Source organism: Corvus hawaiiensis, chromosome 7 (genome assembly GCF_020740725.1).
Source record: "Corvus hawaiiensis isolate bCorHaw1 chromosome 7, bCorHaw1.pri.cur, whole genome shotgun sequence".
Taxonomy (NCBI): Eukaryota; Metazoa; Chordata; class Aves; order Passeriformes; family Corvidae; genus Corvus; species Corvus hawaiiensis.
In genome coordinates, this window is record NC_063219.1 from 24,309,999 (window position 1) to 24,331,450 (window position 21,452).

The 21,452-nt window shown below is 42.1% G+C and overlaps 1 protein-coding gene across 5 annotated transcripts in view; it reads right to left on the minus strand.

Moving 5' to 3' along the window:
- Positions 1-216: 216 nt before the first annotated feature.
- The window catches only part of LOC125328675 (unconventional myosin-X-like), an 89,180-nt gene continuing 67,944 nt past the window's right edge, over positions 217-21,452 (minus strand). For 4 of the 5 annotated variants that reach the window (XM_048309701.1, XM_048309700.1, XM_048309702.1 and 1 more), the window contains 16 exons: positions 20,654-20,777; positions 19,935-20,178; positions 19,023-19,118; positions 17,287-17,380; positions 16,623-16,678; positions 15,410-15,552; positions 13,869-14,063; positions 11,987-12,144; positions 10,622-10,745; positions 8,553-8,850; positions 7,115-7,322; positions 6,230-6,366; positions 5,943-6,066; positions 4,008-4,457; positions 3,077-3,268; positions 217-2,520 (listed from right to left, as the gene is read on the minus strand). In XM_048309701.1, the coding sequence (XP_048165658.1) occupies positions 2,407-2,520; positions 3,077-3,268; positions 4,008-4,457; positions 5,943-6,066; positions 6,230-6,366; positions 7,115-7,322; positions 8,553-8,850; positions 10,622-10,745; positions 11,987-12,144; positions 13,869-14,063; positions 15,410-15,552; positions 16,623-16,678; positions 17,287-17,380; positions 19,023-19,118; positions 19,935-20,178; positions 20,654-20,777 (2,757 nt within the window). In that variant the 3' untranslated portion in view covers positions 217-2,406. Of the gene's footprint in view, positions 2,521-3,076; positions 3,269-4,007; positions 4,458-5,942; positions 6,067-6,229; positions 6,367-7,114; positions 7,323-8,552; positions 8,851-10,621; positions 10,746-11,986; positions 12,145-13,868; positions 14,064-15,409; positions 15,553-16,622; positions 16,679-17,286; positions 17,381-19,022; positions 19,119-19,934; positions 20,179-20,653; positions 20,778-21,452 lie in introns of those variants that run through there. The other variant, XR_007204802.1, reaches the window with a different exon arrangement.

A 21,452-nucleotide genomic window follows, 5' to 3' on the forward strand; every position in this document is an offset into this window, starting at 1 on the left:
ACACAGCCCCACAGAGAAAAGCAGAAGTTGGAAAAAAAACCTTCCCCATTGTAGCAGAAAACTATTTTCTATTCACCCCAAAATTTGCTTCTGGGAGGAAAGGCTGTTGTATCCTCATGCCAATGACGCCTACTTTTTGCTTACAAGTTCTGAGTGTTAAGCTCCAAGCAAACACCTTAACATGGGCACACAATGCCTGTAAGTGAATACAGCCTGTGCAATCCAATAATTTATTAAACTTTCATCTTGTAAAGCCAGTTACAAATTAAAAAAAGAAGAAGGAATTCTGTAATAGAAATGAGCAAAATTACAACAAATAGTAGTGTGAGTTATGTTTCAAGTGGGTTCAAGCTGCCTGCAGCAACCCAAGAGGCAGAACGTAGAGCTAGTGCAGAGTTAGGACAGGGCTAATCAAGCCTAGTCTGATACATTAAGAGATCGAGCCAGTGTATGCAGTGTATACAAAGTGTTGCTTCTCAGGTTGCCTCTGCATTCTTGTTCTCTCTCACCTGTGACCTGGTCATCTCTTTATTCCTCATGACAACAAGGGGGTGTTTGTAGGATCCATCAGTGACGCTATTTAAGGCAAAACTCCAGCTGAAGGGATGATGCACAGCACTGACCACCCTCTTAGGCTGATCGTGTAGCAAGTGCACAGAGTGTTTGCACGTGCTGCAGTGTAGTGGAAACGAGAGAGGAGCAGGGGTTATGTACAGTGTTTCTTCTTGTACTGCCACCCTCAAAACTAGTGTTCTGCAACACAGTATCAGTGATACGGCACAATTTGATGATGAATTGGAATGGAACCTGTTGCACACTGACTCCTACTGTTCTATGCCATTTCTGTTTCATAGCTAACAGGCCTTAGCTGCTGCTACTTCAGAAATGGAGACAGCCAATTTTAAATGTGGAACAAGGCCCGTATTACATACAGCTCTGCAGTTTCAGTAAGAAACAGAATGGTCCTTTGCATTCTGGGATCCCAAGACTAGACGAGAGTCAGAGAAAATGGCTCAACACTAGGTTTCTTGTTTGCTACTGCAACTGATTTATGATGGGGCTGATACTGAATATTTTAAACAATGAAATCAACTTTCTGAAGAGACTGAAGATGGCTGTTGTCTTTCATGGAGAAGAAAAAAATTCTGCTTCTTCAAATTGCAGGTAGCTATAAAAACCTCCAAGAAGCAGTTCTTTTGGCAAAATAGCATTGTTTTCAAGTTCTGCTGAGGACTAAGGACCTAGAGGAGACCGGATGGGGACCCTGGGGAGCCAGTGATGTGAGCAGTTCTTGTTAAAAGTTGGGGGAGATGAAGGATTTGGCATCTGCTTCCTGTAGTAGAGAGGAAGTAAAAATCTTGCCTACAACAATTTATCTAGGCACCTATTCACTCAGTAGGAAACAGTTCACTTTAAAGTTCAGGGACCCCAGTCATCCTAAAATCCCCCCTAAAGAAAGAAGGATCTTAATGCAAGCAAACTGCTCACCATAAATCTCCACCCTCCATCTCATACCTAGAGTTTGTGAAGAGCAGCTCTTCTGGAAATGCTACTAAAACAATCTCCCCTCCTGGGCTGTACAGGGGAACAGCAGTCATTATTTTTTAGGCAACAGATGCTGTTTGCAATGTGCCCAGAATGGCATCTTATGGTCTATTTCAGTGGAGCTATTTCCAGAAATTTCCTCCTAGACTGGAGTACTTAGTAGTTTAACTGAAAGTGCCACTTTTTACAGTCGTGTACCTGTGAACTTTTATTGGAAGGTAAACAACCACCTTGGGTGTTTTTACTTGTTTCTTTGTTTCGTGCTCTCTCATATAGGGTTTGACCTCTCTGTTGGACCATGTGGCTTCAATTATACAAAGGCTTTTTCCTTTTAAGACCAGATCAGATGGTTAGCATATTCTGAAGAAAAAAAAAAAAAACCAAACCCACAGTGATTTATATTTTAGATTTGTTTGCAAAATAAATAAAACAAATACTATTTTAGCAGACCGTGCTGTGATCACATGACCCCAGATGTCTGCATGTTCAAAATTCTTAAGGAAGCTTAAGTCTGTCTCCTGTTCTGCAGAAATGATTCTTGTAAATTTTTCTGCCAGTATGACAGGTGATACTGAAAGCAGCAGAGAGCACACGAGAAGGAGGAGGATGCTTCTGACTTTGCTTCTTTAAGGTACATTGTTCATCAAACAAGCAAGGGGAAAACAGGTTTTGGGTCATTAGTACTTAACAACAGTTGTTACTGTTTAATGTCTTTGGGCAGAGGTGCAAATCCTATGGTACTGTAGATGTCACTTCAGGTTTAAATACAGTAGTCACGTGAATTCTTAAAAAACATCTTTGCTACACTTGTGCTGGCAAGTTGCAAATACCCATGACTAAACTAGTGCCAGTTCATCCATATCACCTAGTCCAGATGCTTGCATGACTGTCCACACTGGTGGCTGATTTGACACTGCAGCGTTTCTTCACAATCATGTTGATGTATGCTTTCATGATCTTTATTATTTCGCCCACCTGGGGAGAGAACACAGTAATACAGCATAAGCACTCTGAAAACCTCAGTGCGCTGAGGCATACAGGACATTTTGCTGAAAAAGATTCCCCTTGCCCACAGTCACGACACAATAAATTTTGCATGTTGATACTAAATGTGAACATGACAGTAAGAAGGGAAAGGCTTGACAAGTTTGTGCTTGGTTGTAGCAACACTTAAAAATATTTTTAGCTCAAAGAAAAGCAACTTCAGGGTTAATAAATCTTGTTTTTTTTTTTTAAGGTTTGTGAAACTCCCCATTCATCTACTGGAAAGGAATGAAAAAAACTAGCCAAACTGAAGAGTGCCCAAAACTGGGAATTCTTGATGCACTGGAACACCATTCAACCTCCTTCACTTTCTATCCACCCTATTTTTTTTGTTCATCCCTGTATTCAAGAAGAGGTACCCTGCCTTTTGGACTTAAGCTCCCTTCATCTTTTCCCTTGGCTGTGTAGTCCATTAGTCAAGAGTTCTTGCATAGAAACCTGTCTGTTCCTTGAAGCTTAATTGAAGTGGCTGTGTGTTTTCACGTACCTGGGAGGTTTCAAAGAACATTTCTCTCTCATCCACTGTAATTTTGAAGGTGTTGGGCTGTGGTGCTCCAAAGAAAACAATGTGTTCATACTGGAAAGTTTCTAGTGGTTTAGGATCCCCTCGTTTGTAGACAGACACATTCTCTGTGCTGACGCCAAGCCAGAGATCATTGGGGAATCCACCCTCCTTGCACTGCAGAAAAAGGAACACGACCTTTTGCAAAAATGCAGTGGAGGATCAAATAATTTTCCATTTAAGGAAAAGCCCTCTGTTTCTAGCTCTTGTAGGACATTTCAATTCAATACACAAACCAGGGTACCTGCAGAAGGTATACTGGAGGCACTTCTGCTGCAAAGACTCAGAAGTGACACAGCTGTGAGTCAAATACTAGTTGAGTAATAAATAATTGTAATAGCTAACAGATCTCATCAGATTTTTAAGTGATGTAGCAAGTCAATATTCCACTTCTTATTTTACAGATAATATAGTGAGTGCACACAACTTCCCATGGTGATCCACCTAGGCAGCAACAGAACTGACAGAACTGAACTGTGGACTCCAATTCTAGCAGGCTGAGCACAGTGCTGTGCATGCCCCAGTCTGCACAGTTTCTGTTGTACTGCTGCAGAACAGGGCTGCACCTCTTGTGGGCAAGAATAACAGAGCTTTGTTTTCCTTTTGCTTTCACTATCCACCACTTTCTTAAGTACCAGGATGCCCCCACCTTGCCTGCTATGTGCTCTCTGTGTAGTAACTCTTGGGTATTGTGGGTACTGCAGGCTTTCCCTGAGATTACTAAGGCAAAATGCATCCAGTTCCCCAATTTCCCTTCTGCTGCTGAGCAATGTGTTACACACAGCTCTATCTGTTCTCCAGACTGATATCCAAAATACTCCTCAGCTGTGGTTACAGGAGTTTATTAATTGCTCACCTCAACATCAAAGAGGGTTGACCCATAACCTGGCCACTCCTTTACGATGGACATGTATTTCACCATGGCCTGATGCTGAGAGAGCCCCTGCAGCTTGGTCCATTTCTGTGCTATGCTTGCCCGAGCAGCTGAAAGCTCTTCTTTTACCCACATCTCCATCATCTGCTCCTCTTCTACCTTCTGCTTCTTTACAGACCCCGTCTTGAAGCCACGCTTCAACGTCCCTTCAAGGAAGCTGGTCCGTCTCCTCTCCAGAGTGTGGCTGGTACTGCTGCTGCTCTTTGTTGAGTGCAGTATTTTGGATTTCAGTCTGTTAACTGGGTAGATTCCATCAAGGGTCCAGCTTATTTTGGAATAATCTCCATGAAGATACTGCAGTCGCAGAGCTGCCAGACGCTGCAGAGTGTCCTCTGGCCCAGGAAAATGACCATCTATAAGGCTTTCGTGAGCCTACAAACAAAAAGTCCCCCAAAGTCATTAGAAAGCAAAAGCACACTTTATTCACATCTGGGTCCACGTACACATTCCTGTGACATCTGCTGATCCCAGCAGGATGGACATAATTCAGGAGGTCAGAGCAGACATTGTAAAAAAATATGTTGAAGTCTGCAACTGGTTGATATGGAGGGAACACCCCCTTCTGCAAGCCTGAACAGGACAGAGACCTTTGAGGGGCTCCTATCCTGTACAGAAAGTCCTACAATGAAGACATTTTAGGTCTGGAACAGATGGCAGAGACCAGAATTGAGCCGATTTGGTTTTGTGCTGTACCAGCTACAGCTCCTGTGTGAAGCTTATACCAGAGTTATACATAATAAATTCAAGACTCTCAACCTCAGTTTCATTACACAAAAGCACCTCCCATCTCTTCCTCCTTCACCTGATGTCTCCACCAATTGTCTTGCTTCTCTTTGCCTGTTTCCTGTGAAATCTATTAACGGGGTGTTTTGCACATCCATCTAATGCCTGGGTAACACCTACCCTCCTACTGTTACTTCTCTTTGCCAGTTACAGCTGCGTAGACTGAAAGCCTTGTCAACAGGGAGTTTGGTACAAATGAGGTTCCACAGAGCACCATGATGTCGTTCCTGATGGTTTTCTAGACATTCTCTAGCTAACAATACTTGATGTTCATTTCAAGAAAGGACCCATGGTCTGAGTGATGTACATGCCATCCATTTGACTATCAGTGAGTTTTAGTCTTCATGACTCTGCCATTAACACAGATTCAGTAATTTTCTACAGCTATGATTTTCTGAGGTGAGGTCAGTGTTCATAAGAAGTAATACAGATGGGACAAATCACACAGCTGGGGTGCATGCCAGCTGCAAGGCTCTCTCATACAAGTGTGATCTCTGATCTAGCCAGCAGCATTGTACTATGGAGTACAATGACTTAAAAAAATAAGACTACTCAGCAGAAAAATATTGACAACTACATTGTCATTTCCTTTGTCTGCAGTACTCTTCTAGTGCCTCTCTGTTAATCAAAAGAAATTGCCCAAAAGATAGGTTTCATAGTTAGTTCTGGTAACACCCCAGTGATGTGCTGTTCTTGCAAGCTGATTTCCAGAGAGATAGATTTTCCAGTTTTCTTTACATTTATGTTCTGCAAGCAGCTACTTCTAGTGATTCTCTTGTATCATTACCCAAATTTCTCTGCCTTCTAAAATTAAAGACCAAGTTTTAAAAAAGTTAATTATCATTAATCTTCCATTTTTTTAAGCCTTTGTTAGTTTTTCTTGCTTTTGTTCTAATACCCATCTTCCCGAGAATGGTCATCTGCTTAGTAGATTACAGGCAAAAATCCAACACACCAAATTCTTCTGTTACAACCAGCATTCCCACTTCCAATGAAAGGTAAACCAGTTTTCTGTATCCTCTTGTGTGCTTTTGCCACCCTGGAAACAAAATCATTCTCCCAGAGTTAGCTTACCTGCTCAAACATGAAGGCAAATTCCACCCCATCTTTGGGAACATTCTCAATATCCAAGAAGCAATATAGCTTAAAATACAGTTGCCACTGTCCTTCCTCCTCTTCTTCTTCAGAGCCAGCAAGTCTGTAAGATAGAAAAGAAAATGAGAAGGGAAAAAAACAGTAAGGAGAAATACAATGGTACTGTAATGTCCACAGGGCAACTACAATCTGAAGGTAATCCTGGGTTCTGAAATCCAGTGTTACATCCAACTAGGAATTAAAGGTTTTATGAAACATTCTTTTACCTCTCAAACTTGGCCAGGATATCAGCCACAATCACCCGACTCTCCACAGCACGGTCAACCTGCTGATTATGTTCAAAGAGTGCAAACATGTTCCGGCTGTCCTCCATTGCCAACCCTCGGATCAGCTTCTCAACCACCTGCAAAATCAGACACATCACACAGTAGGCATCACTCCTCCTTTCACAATAAAGAATCAGTACCTCTTCAGGATACCTATCATTTCATACATCTCCATCACATTTCTCCCTTTATTACCATGTTTTCAGATTAAACAATTCTAACCCTAAAAGATCATTCCCTGCAATGAAGTCATTACTTATATTTGATCATCCTCACTTTTCTTCTCTGAATCTTCTCAATCTTCATGACCCTTTCAAGGACAGGGGAATTAGAATTCTGCACAAGATACAGGCACATACTGTATTCATATGTCATGATGACAGTCTCAGTTCCTCTAGTAACAATTCCACTTTTTCTTCTGTTTAGCACTAATGTTTTCACAGACATAAGTACTGAAACCTGGAATCCTGCTTGTGACCTGCTAATGATTAAGTTATCCCTCTCAGAAGGATTCCATTATGAACTGGACTCTCTCCTTGTCCACTTGTCCAGAAAACTCTGTTTAGCAAGTCCTCAGACAAAGGGCAGAACACCAGAAGTGTTTAGATTTTGCAGCATGGTTGTCAGTCAGGTGATATTCTACAACCTGGGCACTAGCCTTGTAGAATATGCTGAACATTCCCCAAACATATAGCAAAAAAAGCTGTAATTTAAAAAAAAAAAAAAAGATAAATTGGAAATGAAGGGGGAAAGGGTGTCCCTTCAACAGATCCACTCTCCAGACACAGACGTGCTCACATCTGGTTAATGCTACTCATGCATTACCTCCCCGGCGCTGGTGTGGGAGTTGATGGTTATTTTGCAGGAGCCACCACCATGGCAATACACTGTTGTGGTCATTTCCTCACGGGTGAGGAGAGCCTGTATTTCCTCCTGGGAGGGCACAAACTCCCTCGTCTTTGTTCTCTTCAGGGAATCGCTTATGAACTGTGCATACCTGTCTATTTCTGAGTCTGGAAAGAGGTCTTTTACCCTAATTGTAAAGAGAAGCAAAAAAACCCCATTACACAGTAAACAATACATTACCCTAAAAATTAGACTACTGCAAGTAAAGAGTTTGATAGAGAGGCTGATGTCAAGTGCAACCACACAAAAACCAAGCTCATTTCCTAAACCATACATACTAGTCATTTCAAAGTAACTTCAGTGCCATTTCTCAGCAATGCATGAAATAAGCAGTTCAAATTTTCAGGAGTTTAGTGACAGCTGAAGATAGCAGGATTGACTAGCTGAATTTACAAAACTGAGAATAAAAACTATGAAACCAAATGTAAACTTTTTTCATTTATTCTTAATGGTTTTGCTTTTTTTTTTATTTACTGGCTGTGTTTTAGCCAGTTTTACAGTATGCTTGAGAATTAAGAAGATAGAAAGCAGATGCCTGTACGTGGTTTTCTTCCCTCCAAGGCCAGCAGGTCTAAGTATAACATTATCTGCAACTCCAGTGATAAAACAATGAAATGCCTACACAGAGTATTCTTCAGCATCTCAGACCCAGGCCCTGGATGTAGATATTTGGTGTATTGACAAAATCTCATCTCACTCTTTCCTAGCCTGGAAGAAATCAAATAGATTTTATTGACCTTTTTCGTTATTAAGAATGGAGCGAGGCTACACGGCTGCAGCTCAGCCCCAGAGCATATTGCTTTGTAAAGCTGCATTAGATGCTGAAGATGACTTGGGAAGAAATGTAACTGATTTAATTCACGAAAATGGGAGGTTAAAACAGATTAAAAATAAAAATTGCAAGCATTACGTGCTTAATTCAACAAACCTTGAAAAATTATAAATTGGATTTACAGTGTCTCTCCTACTCCATAGTATGCTTTTTGCCTGTGCCAGCTGCAAGGTAGTATGTATTTCCTTGAGTATGAAAGTACAGTCCCTCACCTTTCCTGCAGGGTGATAATGTTTATATGGACATTAGTAAGCAGCAGGTCATCAGCTGTAAACCCACTGCAACACAGTCTCATGGTATTCTGTTTGGGTAACTCACATTCCACATCCTTCTGGCACAACAGACGGGTGACAAGGGGGAGAGTCTGAATACATAGAACAGCTGGTGGCAAGAACTGCAATGGTAGGAGGCTGGAACACCACAGGAAGATGTTTGCACAGCAAGAGGGTGAGACAGGTAACTACAACAGGCAGCAAAGATCAGCAGAGTAAACGGAAACAGGCTGCAAATGGAAGGGACGTTTACCTTCGGAGGTGGAACTTGAGGTAGCGCAGGATCCCTCTGCTGGGCAGGAAAGTGCAGCTCATACATGTCATCAGCTGCCAGTGGTGCAGGTTCCCAGCACTGTTGGGATGTGGCATGTGGTTGGTTTGCTTGATGAGCTGACAGTACACCTCATCACGAAGGGGCTTTAAATCATGGCAGGTCTGCAGGATGCCTTGGATAATGGGTATGGGGTCAGACACTGTCTCGATTTCCTGAAGGGAGTTAAAGATCTTCACTGCTTCATCCTGTAAGCTGCTGTAACCCTTCTCTTGTTGCACTGGGGAACAATCACAAAGGTGACAAGAGATGAGCATCTCCCTCATTTTCTACTGGCCCAGCAGCACTACAATTAACTATACTAATCTGTCACAGAAGAACAGCAACCTGAGCATTAGCTCATATCCTGAACTTATAGTTGAAGTTTATTAATGCTTCCTCTCAAAATGCTCAAATGCAGTTTTAATTAGTATTTGCTAACATCTGATTTGGCACCACTGCCAATCCATTTCTGCATATACTGTGCAGAAAAGCAGAGTCATGTTTTAATGGAAATGAGCACTGAAATCTAGTTCAGGCTTCAGTGTCTGCAACTGAGGTACCTGAATGCAGCCACTCAAGCCTGACCTGTGTAATTCCAAAATTCTGTGTTGTGCCTGTATTAGCTTTGACCCCTGAGCCAACACAGAACTTAGGCAAATTGCTGTACCACAAATGCAACTTATAGCTATTGTTTAGATTTAAAATGCTTAGACCAAAACTTCAGTTTTTTGAGCACCTAAATGTCTGCTTTTTGAACTGCTCAGACACGTGTGATACCATTCAGATGCAGGCTTGCATTCTCCTTTGCCCATCTCTGGGGCTTTAGGTCCTTCTGAATCTCCTGTACAGCAATTGCTTCCCCAGTGGCCATGTATTAACTGTACAATACAGACACAGCTCTATACAGTAAGTTCCACAGTGTAAGTGCTTGCTCTGTAATTTTTCTGTATTTCAGAATTTATTTTTTCTGTGCTTTTAATCTGCCATGTAATTAGATCCTTGTGACAGACAGCAAGCAGCTAATACCCTTTCACTTTCTCCTTGACAATATTCTGGCCCTAAAAACTTCATTTTGTGGCTGAAGAATTCTGCCCTCTATTAAGTCACTTAATTGTAGGCAAGTTCTTCTGTACTTTTGATCATCTTTAGGCAGGTTTTTACATCTCCTGTATCTTTGATGAGATGTAGAAGGCAAAACTGTATCCTGTACTCAAGATGCAGGTGCATGATATATCAATACAGCTGCACAAAGACTTTATTTTTCCTTTTCTAAGCTTTCAAAACCTCACGTTAGCCGTTTTGTTTCTGTACTCACCACTAGAGTTCACATTTTCATAAAGCTATGTAAATTGATGTTCACTTTCCTAAGCACAGCTAGATCACTACCTATGTGGCAGACTGATTTTCCTATATACATTGCTTTGATGGAAATTAATTTCTTAAAAGATTCTGTGACTCAGTCACTCCACATGAGACGCGCTTCTATAGTTCTTCACCAGCTTTCAGTTTCAATATGTCAAACAGTCTGTAATCATCAGCAAATCACTTTGGTTTTCTGGTGGCCCATCACTCTAGCTCTTTCATGTTTCTGACGCATTTGAGAAAAAGGATTCGTTTAGTCTGGTTTTACAGCACCTTCTGTAGAAACACTACCCCACTGCCAGCTGCAAGATGTAATCCTGCTACAGTATTTCCACTGGAGCCACTCGCAACCCAGTTGTGGCTAAAGGATCACAGGCTGCATGTCCCCTGGATGAATGATAAACTATCTGCCCCCATTTACTTTAAGATTCAGTGTTCCCATGATGAGAGGCAGTGGACACAGAACATACTCCAGAGAAGACAGGGAGAGAGAAAGGGACTGCTCCCTCCCTGAACCCTGTGGGCTTCACTGCCCCAAACAGACTTCACCTGCACAGAGAGAGCTTACAGGCCCATTTTGTGGTGCTCAGGCTCCTCAGTGACCCTCCAAATGTGAGAGGATTCTGTCACTTGGGTAAAATACTTACAGTTGACACTAACATCTCCATAGGGTAGTGGGAGCAGGGGGGAATGCAAGGGGTGCTGGGTGTATCGCAAGATTGGGTTCCTCCTATACGTCTGTTCCACTACTTCAAAGTTTGTGCTGTTTTCCTGGAAAAGAAAGAAAAAATAATTATCCTCAAATATGCACAGTCCTTGGCAGGATGCCCTTATACATTTAGGTTCAAGCTCAACCACCTTTGTCTAAATTTCTGGAGGTGCCATGGGGTACTAAGCTATCAAAGCATAATCCATATCTAAAAATTACCCTGTACATTATTTCTGAAAATTAAACACAAGAACAGCCAGGCTACATCATCCCACAGGTCACCAAGCACAGAATCTTGCCTTCAAGCGTGGCTTGTGTAATACATATGGCATGATCCCTCTCTCCTATATCCTTCAAGCTTTTAACAGGATAGGGTTAATGGACTTTCTGACCACAGATCAACCATTTTCAGTATGTAATAATGAGCCTGTTCTCAACTTGTCAGGTTGTACTACATGTGTTTACAGGAGGAACAACCAAAATGCTCCATGGTGTTCAAAATCCAGGCCTGTCACTATCATACACACTGGATCACACTCTTCTGCATTTTGTCCTATACTCCTTCCCTAACGATACATTTTGTTCCATTTGTCCTTGAACCCTGAGCTGAAGTTTTCCAATATTCTCTACAATCAATCAGTCCCAGCTCTTTCTTCCTAAATATGAACTAGTTAATTGCATGTAGTTTAGAGGTCATCACGAACACGTTTCTTCCGAAATATGCTATGGTGGGTCTCCTTAAATGATTCTAGGTTTATTTGCCAAAGTTTCTGGCAAGTTTCTTTTCAAAAATTACTCCTGTAGTACAATTTCTGCTATTTTGAAGGATATTGTCTTTCCACCCTTTACTCTGATGTTTAACCATACAAGCCTAAGGTATGAAGAGAACTTTAGGGTACCTCAAAGTCAGATGGCTGGTAGGAATGGATTTTTTTCTATTTGTGTCTGGGGGATGCTTAGGAGTGGAAAGGATGGAGCAGAGATTTGCAAATACTTGATGGTTCTGTATGCAATTTTTAACTGCACAGAGTCATAGTCCAGACTTACGCATATCAAAATAAAATTCATAATAATAAATAATAACAAAAAAATCATAATAACAAAGTAACAAAATAAAATTTATGTAATACTTGATTTATTTTTTTTTGTTGCACAGTTGTGTACGTTTAATTTTTTACTCTTTTTCATTTTCCCCTTAAGACAGCAACCCCATTTTGTGCCACATTCTCAGCAGTGACTGGGTTAGGCCAGTGGTGGTCTGGCTGCTCCCAGCTCATGTGGGAATTAGCAGGATGCCACCTACCCTGATGTCACGAATGAGCTGCTGGGTAGGTGTTTCTATGGGAACTTTGCTGTCAATGACACCCTGAATGGCAGAGGCCCAGCGCATGGCTTCATTCAGCAGCTTCGTGTACAGTCTGTACGAGTGCTTTCGCCCATGGACGATGATGTTCCAGTAGCCTGAGGAGAAACAAAGGTGGAAGGTGAAACCAGCTTCCATATCATGTAGTTGACTAGAGGTCAGCAAACGTGACATTCACCTACAAGAAGGGCAAGAAGGAGAATCTGGAGAACTACAGGTCCATCAGTCCGGGCTCAATACCGAGGAAGGATATGGAGCAGATAAAGGTACGGATCAGGGTGTCAAAGGACAGCAATGGAGCCAGAGAAGGGCCTGGGGCACAAGTCCTGTGAGGAGCAGCTGAGGGAGCTGGGGGTGTTCAACCTGGAGAAAATAAGGCTCAGGGGGGGCCTTATTACTATCTCCAACTACCTGAAAGGACCTGTAGCCAGGTAGGGGTCTGTCCCTTCTCCCAAGCAACAAGCAATAGGACAAGAGGAAAGGGTTGTCAACAGACCGTCCAGGAAAGTGGTTGAGTCATCACCCCTGGAGGCATTTAAGAAATGTGTAGATGTGGCACTTAGGGACATGGCTTAGTGGTGGACTTGACAATGTTAGACTAATGGTTGGACTTAATTATTAAGAGATCACTGATTCTCTTAATAATCAAAGCCTGTAGCTTGTGGCTGATGAAAACCCTTGCTGCTTTGGTAACAACATATGGTGTGTCTGGTTAAAATCCACTAGGTAGACATTAACATCCCCATTCCCAAAATATATTTATCAATAGGAAAGTCCCAATCCAGACTGGCACAAAGACAGCTTTCCAAGATGCAAGTCTCTTGCAGTGTAACCTGACTACCTGCCTGCCAACCAGGCAGCTCACTTTCACAGACATCATTTGGGCTACACTGTCCTGTTAATCACTTGGAAAATGACCGCTCTACACATAGCATCCAGTCAGACTGCCAAATCAACTCTCAGAACTTTAAAAAATATGTGTTTGACAACCTGAGAGAACACGTCAAGGTGATGGCAATTCTATCTGCTAAAGGCAGCCCTAGACATCTGTTGATACCAAAAATGTGGACAATTTCTTGTGAATGAGCAGAATAAATTTCCTCTCATCTCATTTCACTAAGTACTTCCAGCTTCTAGCCCCTTTAAAAGGTATCCCAAGCAACTCCAGTACTCCGATGTCCAGTATTTCAAGTCTTTTTCTAAGGTTCACAATCTCTGTAAGGGGGATTCACCCTTTACTCTATAATCTGGGTTCCCTTCCAAACTCCTAAGGCAGGCAATGGAGGATCATGCCAGATCCTGCCTTCCTGGAATTCCATCACATTGCACAGAAATCAAACACAGGCCTTTGTCATCTTTTGTTTCTATCAAGCTGAGTGATGCTATAACAAAGCCTTACAGTGTATGGGATAGCTGCTATTTAAGAGGTTAGCACTGACCCCCGAGACAAATGTAGGTCATGCTACAAGGTGACAGTTCTGGAGATATACCAATAATTAGTGTCAACTACAGGAACTCACACCTATTACCCTGCTTGGGGAACACTGAGGTAAGTAAGCAGTGACTCTACTCAGCGAGAAACACTAGCACTGTGTACCTCTGTCAGGTGTGAGACACTTACAGTCACTTGCACACTGTTCCCTGTCTCTTTGCAAATCTCTTACAGTTTCCACGGGCAGAGATGTTTGCAGGCAGACACAAAGCCTCAGACGACACCAAGATAACTGCCTTCTCAACACAACACACCACTGCAGTCCTGCACCATCCCCTCTTCAGGAACTGCACACCTGGAGTCTGCTCTTCACCACTTTCTCCCTCTCACCTGTGTCTTTGAAGACCCTCTCGTCAGGCTGCACTACGGAGCAGAGGCTGTTGAGCACGAGCGTCCCCAGCTTGGCAGCCGTGCGCTCGGATGACTTGTAGTAGTCAAGGGCAGTGTTGGTCAGAACAAACCAGCGCTTCTTCATCTTCAGAGAGGACATCTTGTTGCTGCTCTGAACCTCCTTATGAAGCCAGCCTAGCACAGAAACGCAAACATGTCACTACGTGCATCTCTTGCTCTCATGGGCAGGACAAATAATCTCACTATCATTTTAGATTTGTCGCAAAATAAAGAAAAAAAATTAAAAAGATCAAGAGAATTCAATACTTTAACAGAAAAAAATTACAGCCTGCACTGCTAAAGCTGTCAAAAAGACAGTTTTCTACTCAGAGGTGTAAAAAGCAATGTCCACCCACAAGGCAGAATGTTCAAAAAACGTGGGACTGAAACAAGAGGCTCCATATAAAGAGAAGACAGAGACAGACCTTCCTGAATATATGCCTTTGTGGCTGCACTGCTGTCACACAGACATCTTATTATGAAGAGCAGAGCATACACTGACTTTGCAAAGGATCATTCCTTTTTAACTAATGAACACCACCAGGTAAAAGGAACTGTTGCCTTGCAATTAAGTATTTTGAAGTCAAGGCACTAAAACTGTTGTCAGATGTCAGTCTCCTTTGTATCATTCCATCTCCTTGAAGTTTTTACAACTCAGGTCAAAGGCTTTTGCCACATTTTGGTGACCCTTTTCTTCCTGTCCTTCTGCCTTGCCACAACCACTCTCAGATCTTTATTCCTTCACAGACATTTCTGGAAGATGCAAGGCAATTTGCTCATGCACTTGCTTTCCACAGACTGGATCATAAGTGTCTTCATACATTTCAGACCATGTGATGAGCTCAAAGTATAGAGGAAATTTAAAAATATTTTAAGATAAATGGGGGAATATTTTGCAATATATATGTGATGCTTACTCATGCTCTGCCATCTTCAACTAAGCTCTGACTAAAAACGTAATTTAAACCTTTTGCTCAACCTCAGAGAATTTTTCTCACCTCAGAGAAATGATTGTGGTATGTTTACCACAATCAAGTTAGTTAGCTTAGCTAGAGGACAGCAGCAATCCCACAAAGATCTCTCTCCCTCCCTCTCTATATGACAGGTGTCAGAAGGAACTGAGCTGACAACAAAAGCCACAGTGTCATGTTATAGTCCATCTAAGCCAGCTGCTCCTCATCAGCAGCTATGCTCTTTCCTATTCCCTGATGGCATTTACTGGACATGTTTAAATAGGCTAGAACTACCATCAAAAAATTAAACATATGAAGTACTTATTTTTTTCCACCTGCCAGGGAATTACATAAAAGCCAGGGCTAGCACACATGTGATGTGGCAAGCAGCAGGCAGGAAGCTGGAGGGGGGCAGAGAATGGCAGTGTTTGGGGAGCTGCTAATCCCAAGTCAGCAACAATCAAATCTCCCTGTCAGACTATAAGCAGAAGATGAGTTTCACATGTAATTGCATGTATTTCCTTTCACCTCTCACAAGGAATTCCTGGCCATCGACCTTGGATTCGCCTTTCGGTTTCTGCAGCAGGGAGATCCAGTGATGCATCTCCTCAGGAGTGTCGCTGTTGCAGTGAATCACGCGATTGGCTGTGATGATCACAAAAGAATTCGGTCTGCCAGAAAACAAAAGCATTAAAATTAGTCATAACCATGCAAATAACTCACAGCACACCCAAAGTCATTTTACCTTCCCGTAAACAGAGAATTTGAAAAGTAGAATGCAAGTACGAAGCAAAAGGTGCAATGAAGCTCTGTTAGAAAAATGCATAAACCTATGCAAGATAAAAATAAGCTCCATAAAAATGTTGGTGGAGAATAAGCATTCTCCTCAGAATTTGTTTAACATTGCTTCAAACATTGATACTCCAGTAAAAGCATACCTCAGCACATATATAAACAAATTTTGACTGTTCAGCTTACTATTTGTTCCTAGTTTTCACTGCTACACAGATTACTTATGAGGAGTACAGGCTGAGAACTGCCTAAAATGTTTTGATCAATGAAATCCTAGTTCACTTCTGAAATGAATTTTCTGAACTAGTAACTACAAAGTCCTAGCAACCTGTGTAAGGAAAAAAAGCCCAGACCACAGAGGTAAGTAACTTAATAGCTAATATTTTACTTCAGCACTGTGGTAAGTATCTTTGCCCTGGCTGAACCTGTTAACATGTGGGAAATAATTAAATGTTAACATAAAGTGATATGAAAAGTCCCATCATCTCTTCTCTGAAACTAACTAAAGGTCTGTGCTCTGTTGCATGGAAAAGATACCAAGAATAACACAGATTTGTAAATTCATCCATTATTCTTCCACAATGCTGTTTCTTTCCCCTACATTTACAAGATTAACTCAAAGTTACTCTGTTGAAAAAATGGAAGTGTTGCTTTTGCTGGACATATTTGATCAGTGCTGATAACAGGTAATTTTTTAGCATCGAGATTATGCTGTTTTCACTTTAGGAGTTGAAGGAGAAACTTTGACTTGAAGACAATACGTATATGGACTTCATGCCTATGAAGTGACATTGCTTGAAACAAGCTGAAGATTTCAGCTATGTTTATTTGCTTGGAGAAAAGATCTAGGAGTTTAAACAAATACAAACCCCACAGGAAACCTGGACCTACCCACAAAAATACTGTAGGGAGTTTCTGATTTAAGGGATGGTCAGATTGCTGTACGTACCTATCAGGATTGTCTGAGGCACAGACAGAGTCAATAAGCCCAACATCCAGGGTTCCCTGTAGCATGAAGAAGACACAGATTCCATTTTAGATTACAGGCATCCTCCTTTGTGAATAGAATTGGAATTGAAACCATTCCTCTGAATTCCAATAGCTTGAGTACAAATGAACATACAAGAAAGGCACAAGTGAGTCATCTTTGCTCCCTAAACAGCATAAGATGTGCAAGGGCTTCACAGGACTGGAGGAAAAACAGTTACAAGTTTCCAGAGAGTATCATGAAGGTCTGAAATAACCTTAGCTATTATCTCTGTACTGGCAAAATACGTAAATACACTGTTCTTCCCAACTGCTATCTTCTGTCTGGAATAACTGTGACCCAGACTAGCCCCATCCAAAGACATTTTATCCGCATGAGGCAGCCTCCCTCTTCTCCTCCAACCAAAAAGAGCTATCTGTGATCAAGCTGAGCAACCCACCAAAAGCACCATGTTCCCCACTGCTTACCCTCTTTGCTATCAGCTTTGCTGTTTCTTTCTAATTACTGTCCAACTTTCTTATACTGCTCATGAAGTACAGCAGTGCATGTGCTGGGAAAACATGCACAAATAGTTAAACACAGTGGGCTCCAAGCATGCCCACAGGCTGGTTGCACAGTAACTCACCACAGCATTCTTTGGATTGGCCTGTTCATCCTGCATTTCCCTCAGCTGCTGTGCTGTAGCGCTGTGCACTCGGCTCAGGACATTAAACCAACCGCTGCCAATCAAAACAGAATCAGAATTAAACTTTCGGTAGTGAAACTGGCTTGAGAACACGATCAAGGAACCTGGAAAGACGCCACTGGGAAAATTTCTTCATTCACAATTTCCTGAGTACTATGCCACAAAATATCTCTTGGGCTGATCATACCAGATCCTAATGTCTTCCTTCCTCCTTATTTATCCATGAAAATTCTGTGCACGTTCTTCAACCCACTGACAGCTGCTCCTGCAAAATCCAGTTTTTCTACTTGTTATTCAAGGAACTCTAAATAGGCAGTGGCTATACAGGGAGCCCATGCCAGCAGGCTGAGAAGAGCATACAGTACTTGTAAAAACAGGGTTTGTTGGGAATCTTCCTGGACTAGAATCTTAGAGACGCCTGGGAGCCTTCTTGATTAGTCTCTCTCTGATCTGCTAATAAACTCGAAAGTCATGTGGCTGGCAATTAATCATGGGTTTGTTTATAAGTGAATCTGAAGTTAAGTTTTTTGCCTGTCAAAGGGCTTCTCCTACAGACGTATCTGGAGGCTAATCGCTGTTGCAGAAAAAGCAGATTCTTATCTGCAGCTTCCAGTGAGATCAGCAAACATCTATACTTCATGGAGGATTCTCAGACTGGATACTCTATGACATCTGCTTATCTGCCCTTTGCTACTGCGAGTGGTGGTGCTTTCTTCTCCCTCAGAACAGAGACTGACAGGGCATAGACAGAGGCCACATTTGGTTCACACTTGTCCTAACAATTCTGCAGTGTTATCTTAGGGCATGCCTACTGCAGTTGTGGAAGTTCTGGGCTAAGAAGTTATTGTTCCTTCTGCTACCGGTCCCCTAAATTCACCTGTTTCTTGTCCATGTGGCTGTTCTTCAGTCAATTTCTGTTAAACTGCAATTCTTCCCCCTTTCTTTCCATACACCAAACAAAACAATAATATTCCCTATATAACTTCACAGAATCAGTAGATCAGAGAAACAGTTACCCTGTCAGGGCTGAGACAGCAGAAACCTCAGCAAAAGTGGTAGAAGAGGGAAGACCTGAGTGGCTGGGGACAGTAACCTCTTAACTTGGCTTTGCACAGCCAGGACAGGTTGTCCAACCTGCCCTTAAACAACTGATTCCCGCTGTCTGGCCAGGATGCCAAGAAGGAAGGACATGAGTCACTTGTTTGCTTTGCACTGGGAAGATTTTATCAGATGACACTACAGACTCTGATAAGCTGCAGCCTTTTTTCTGTCTCCTGGACAAAACCCAGCTGCTCTCGCAATCATTTACAGACAACATGAATAGACTTCTTGTTTGATTCAAGATTCCATTAAATAAATAAATCAGCCATTAGATGTTCCAGTTTATATTAAGGTTTGTGTGTCTGCTGAAGTAACCCTTGAATTCAGCATGCTCACAGCCACATGAGAGGCTGGCAGTCCTGTGACTGGCAGGCTGAACCACAACCTCGGTAGCTGTAACATCAAGTCCCCAAAGTAGGTGGGGTATGTCCCAGGAAGCCCGAAATGGCGCTCTGGAACAAATCCCCCCCTTTTCTCCAGCAAAAGGGAATTTATTATGTTTCTCAAACTCTCCCATGAGTACCTGGGTCAGACCTGCACTGAATGAACAAACCTAACAGAACTCCCTGTTGTACCTGGCATCTTCTGGTGACTCTGCAACAATGTGGTAAACTCGGTCTTCTGTCACAATGTCCAAGGCATTCTCCTTTTCATGAATATCCACAATCTCTCTGGAACACAAGAAAGCACAAGAGCCAAAGCTAAAAACCTTTCACAGGCCTGAATTCCATCTGGTCGGTTCTTTCACATCATGCCCTTCCACTACACAGAAGGGAAATCACTTGTTCAGATGGCTTGTAACTCTGACAGAAATACAAAATTCAGCCAATATACATCAAGATGTTTTAAAAGATTTGTACAGTTAAAAACCAAAGCTTAAGGCATTACATGGATTTTCAAGACACCAGCAGACTAAATGGAAGAAGAGATAAAAGGGAGGTTGATACAGAGATCTGCTCACAAAGGCGGGTGTGCCATTCTTTTTAGCATTTTACAGGTCCACATAATGCTAATAGGTGACCAGTTTGTCCTTTCTTACCGCAGGAGCTGAGGAATTGACTACGGCAGCAGAAAGAGCATTCAGGACTCAGGAAAAGGCACAGTACATGCTGCCAAATTCAAATCCCGCTGTGAGCCTCATAATACCTCTGTGAAATGCCTGGAGAAGCCAGAAAACAGATGGAGTCTGGGTAGGAGAGAATGCATGGGGTATGTACTTAATTAGCCCCTCCTGGTCTGGCTCCATCCATGGCTTGGAAAGAGCTTCTGCTGGATTACAAAATGCAAGACTAGGAAAAGAACCATCAAGTAATTGCAGACTCCCTCCAGAGTAAAACTAGATGCTGTAATTGTCTTTTCCTTCCTTTGTTTCTGATTCTCCAAGCACCATGGGAGATATGCAGGCCGATGAACAGCAGAACTGGACCCTTCACTACTGGTTTAGAGAGCGAATACTAGGGACCAAAGGGATTTATTTTTGTACTCACTTTGCCCTTCTGATATCAATAGTCCCCTTCAGCTTTTCCTCACTATCATTCTCAAAATACATCAGCTTGGATTCTCGAAGCACAAACCAGCGGCGCTTCCAGTTGCGGCGTGAAAGCGTTGACATTCCTCCGCCTTTTTTGTAGAGCCAGCCTGACTTCAGGGCCTCCTGCTTGGTGCGGAACCACATGAAGGCCTCGTTCTTCAGGACACACCAGCGCCGCCGCCACGGGTTCATGAGACCTCCTGCAAAGCGAGGGAGCAAAATTTCAGCAGACGTGCAACAGGGGCCACGCTTCCACTCTGATCCTGCTCCTGGGCAGGAGCAGTTGCCACCTCAGTTCCTACATGAAACAAAGGAACTGAAGGAGACAAAGTTATGCTTAACTTCAGACATAGAAAAAACAGAACAAAGCTACGGAAACAAAAGCAAAATATAGAAATATATGCACTACTCAAGTATTTTTGTTCTGACTTCAGTTTTGTAGCTGAGAATGAATCATTTAAGCCCATACCAAGTAGGAACAATCAGGTCTCAGTGGCAAACATATCCCTGACACCCAGCTCCTATCTCTTTATTTGTTGTTTTAAATAAGAAGAAGAAAAGAGGAGAATAAACTGAGAACTAAGAGTAAATAAAGATGATGATTCTGGACAAACGGAAGAGGAAATCAGGTTTCCGGGATCCCATCCATCCACAGTTTTGGCAAAATCCACTTACCCTTCATGTAGAGATAACTGTGAAAATAGGGCGGCCCTGAGCCATTGAAGATAGTGACTCGTCCATTACAAAACTCTTCATCTGTATCAATGTAAACATCCACTTCTTCTTCGCTGTCCAGAAACTGAAGAAAAAAGAAGAGATACAGGCTACTTGGGCTCTCCTGGTCACAGGAGGACTGGAGCAATTAACAGGGTTACAGAGGCCACATGATCAGAAGGTGCAAAACTATACATAGGCCCTTTGCTAAAAAAGCACTGTGGTAAAAGTAGAGGCTTGACAGCTTATCCATTAATGCCTAAAGCAAGAGCACGGAATTTTCATACCTGAAAGGAGAGCAGTGGACATGGCTAGAAAGCTCCAGTTCCCTGCAGTAACAAAACTTCCTGACTCAAGGCAGAGCCCACCTTGCAAAATCTAATTTGATGGCATTAAGAGAGAATTTTTCATTTTGGAGAAGTTTACTGATTTTTCTGGCAGAAAGGCCACAATGCCAGACAAGATTGAATAGTGATTTAACCCCAGCAAGGAAAATACTTTCTTTGGGTTGATTAGGAGAAAAAGCACAGTCCAGGATAACTGAACTCTAAAAATATCAATCTGAATTACTGAAATAATAGTACAGAATTTACTCATCTCTGTTCTCCAACTAGATAAAGGCCTTCAGCCATAAGAAAGTACTTCATACACAAAATAATTTCCTTTACCTTAAATACAATTTCCTTTGATTTGCTTTATTAATTTAATACTAATGAAGGCAGTTCCTTAGATCTTTTCCTTCCTCAAACGCATGTTGCTT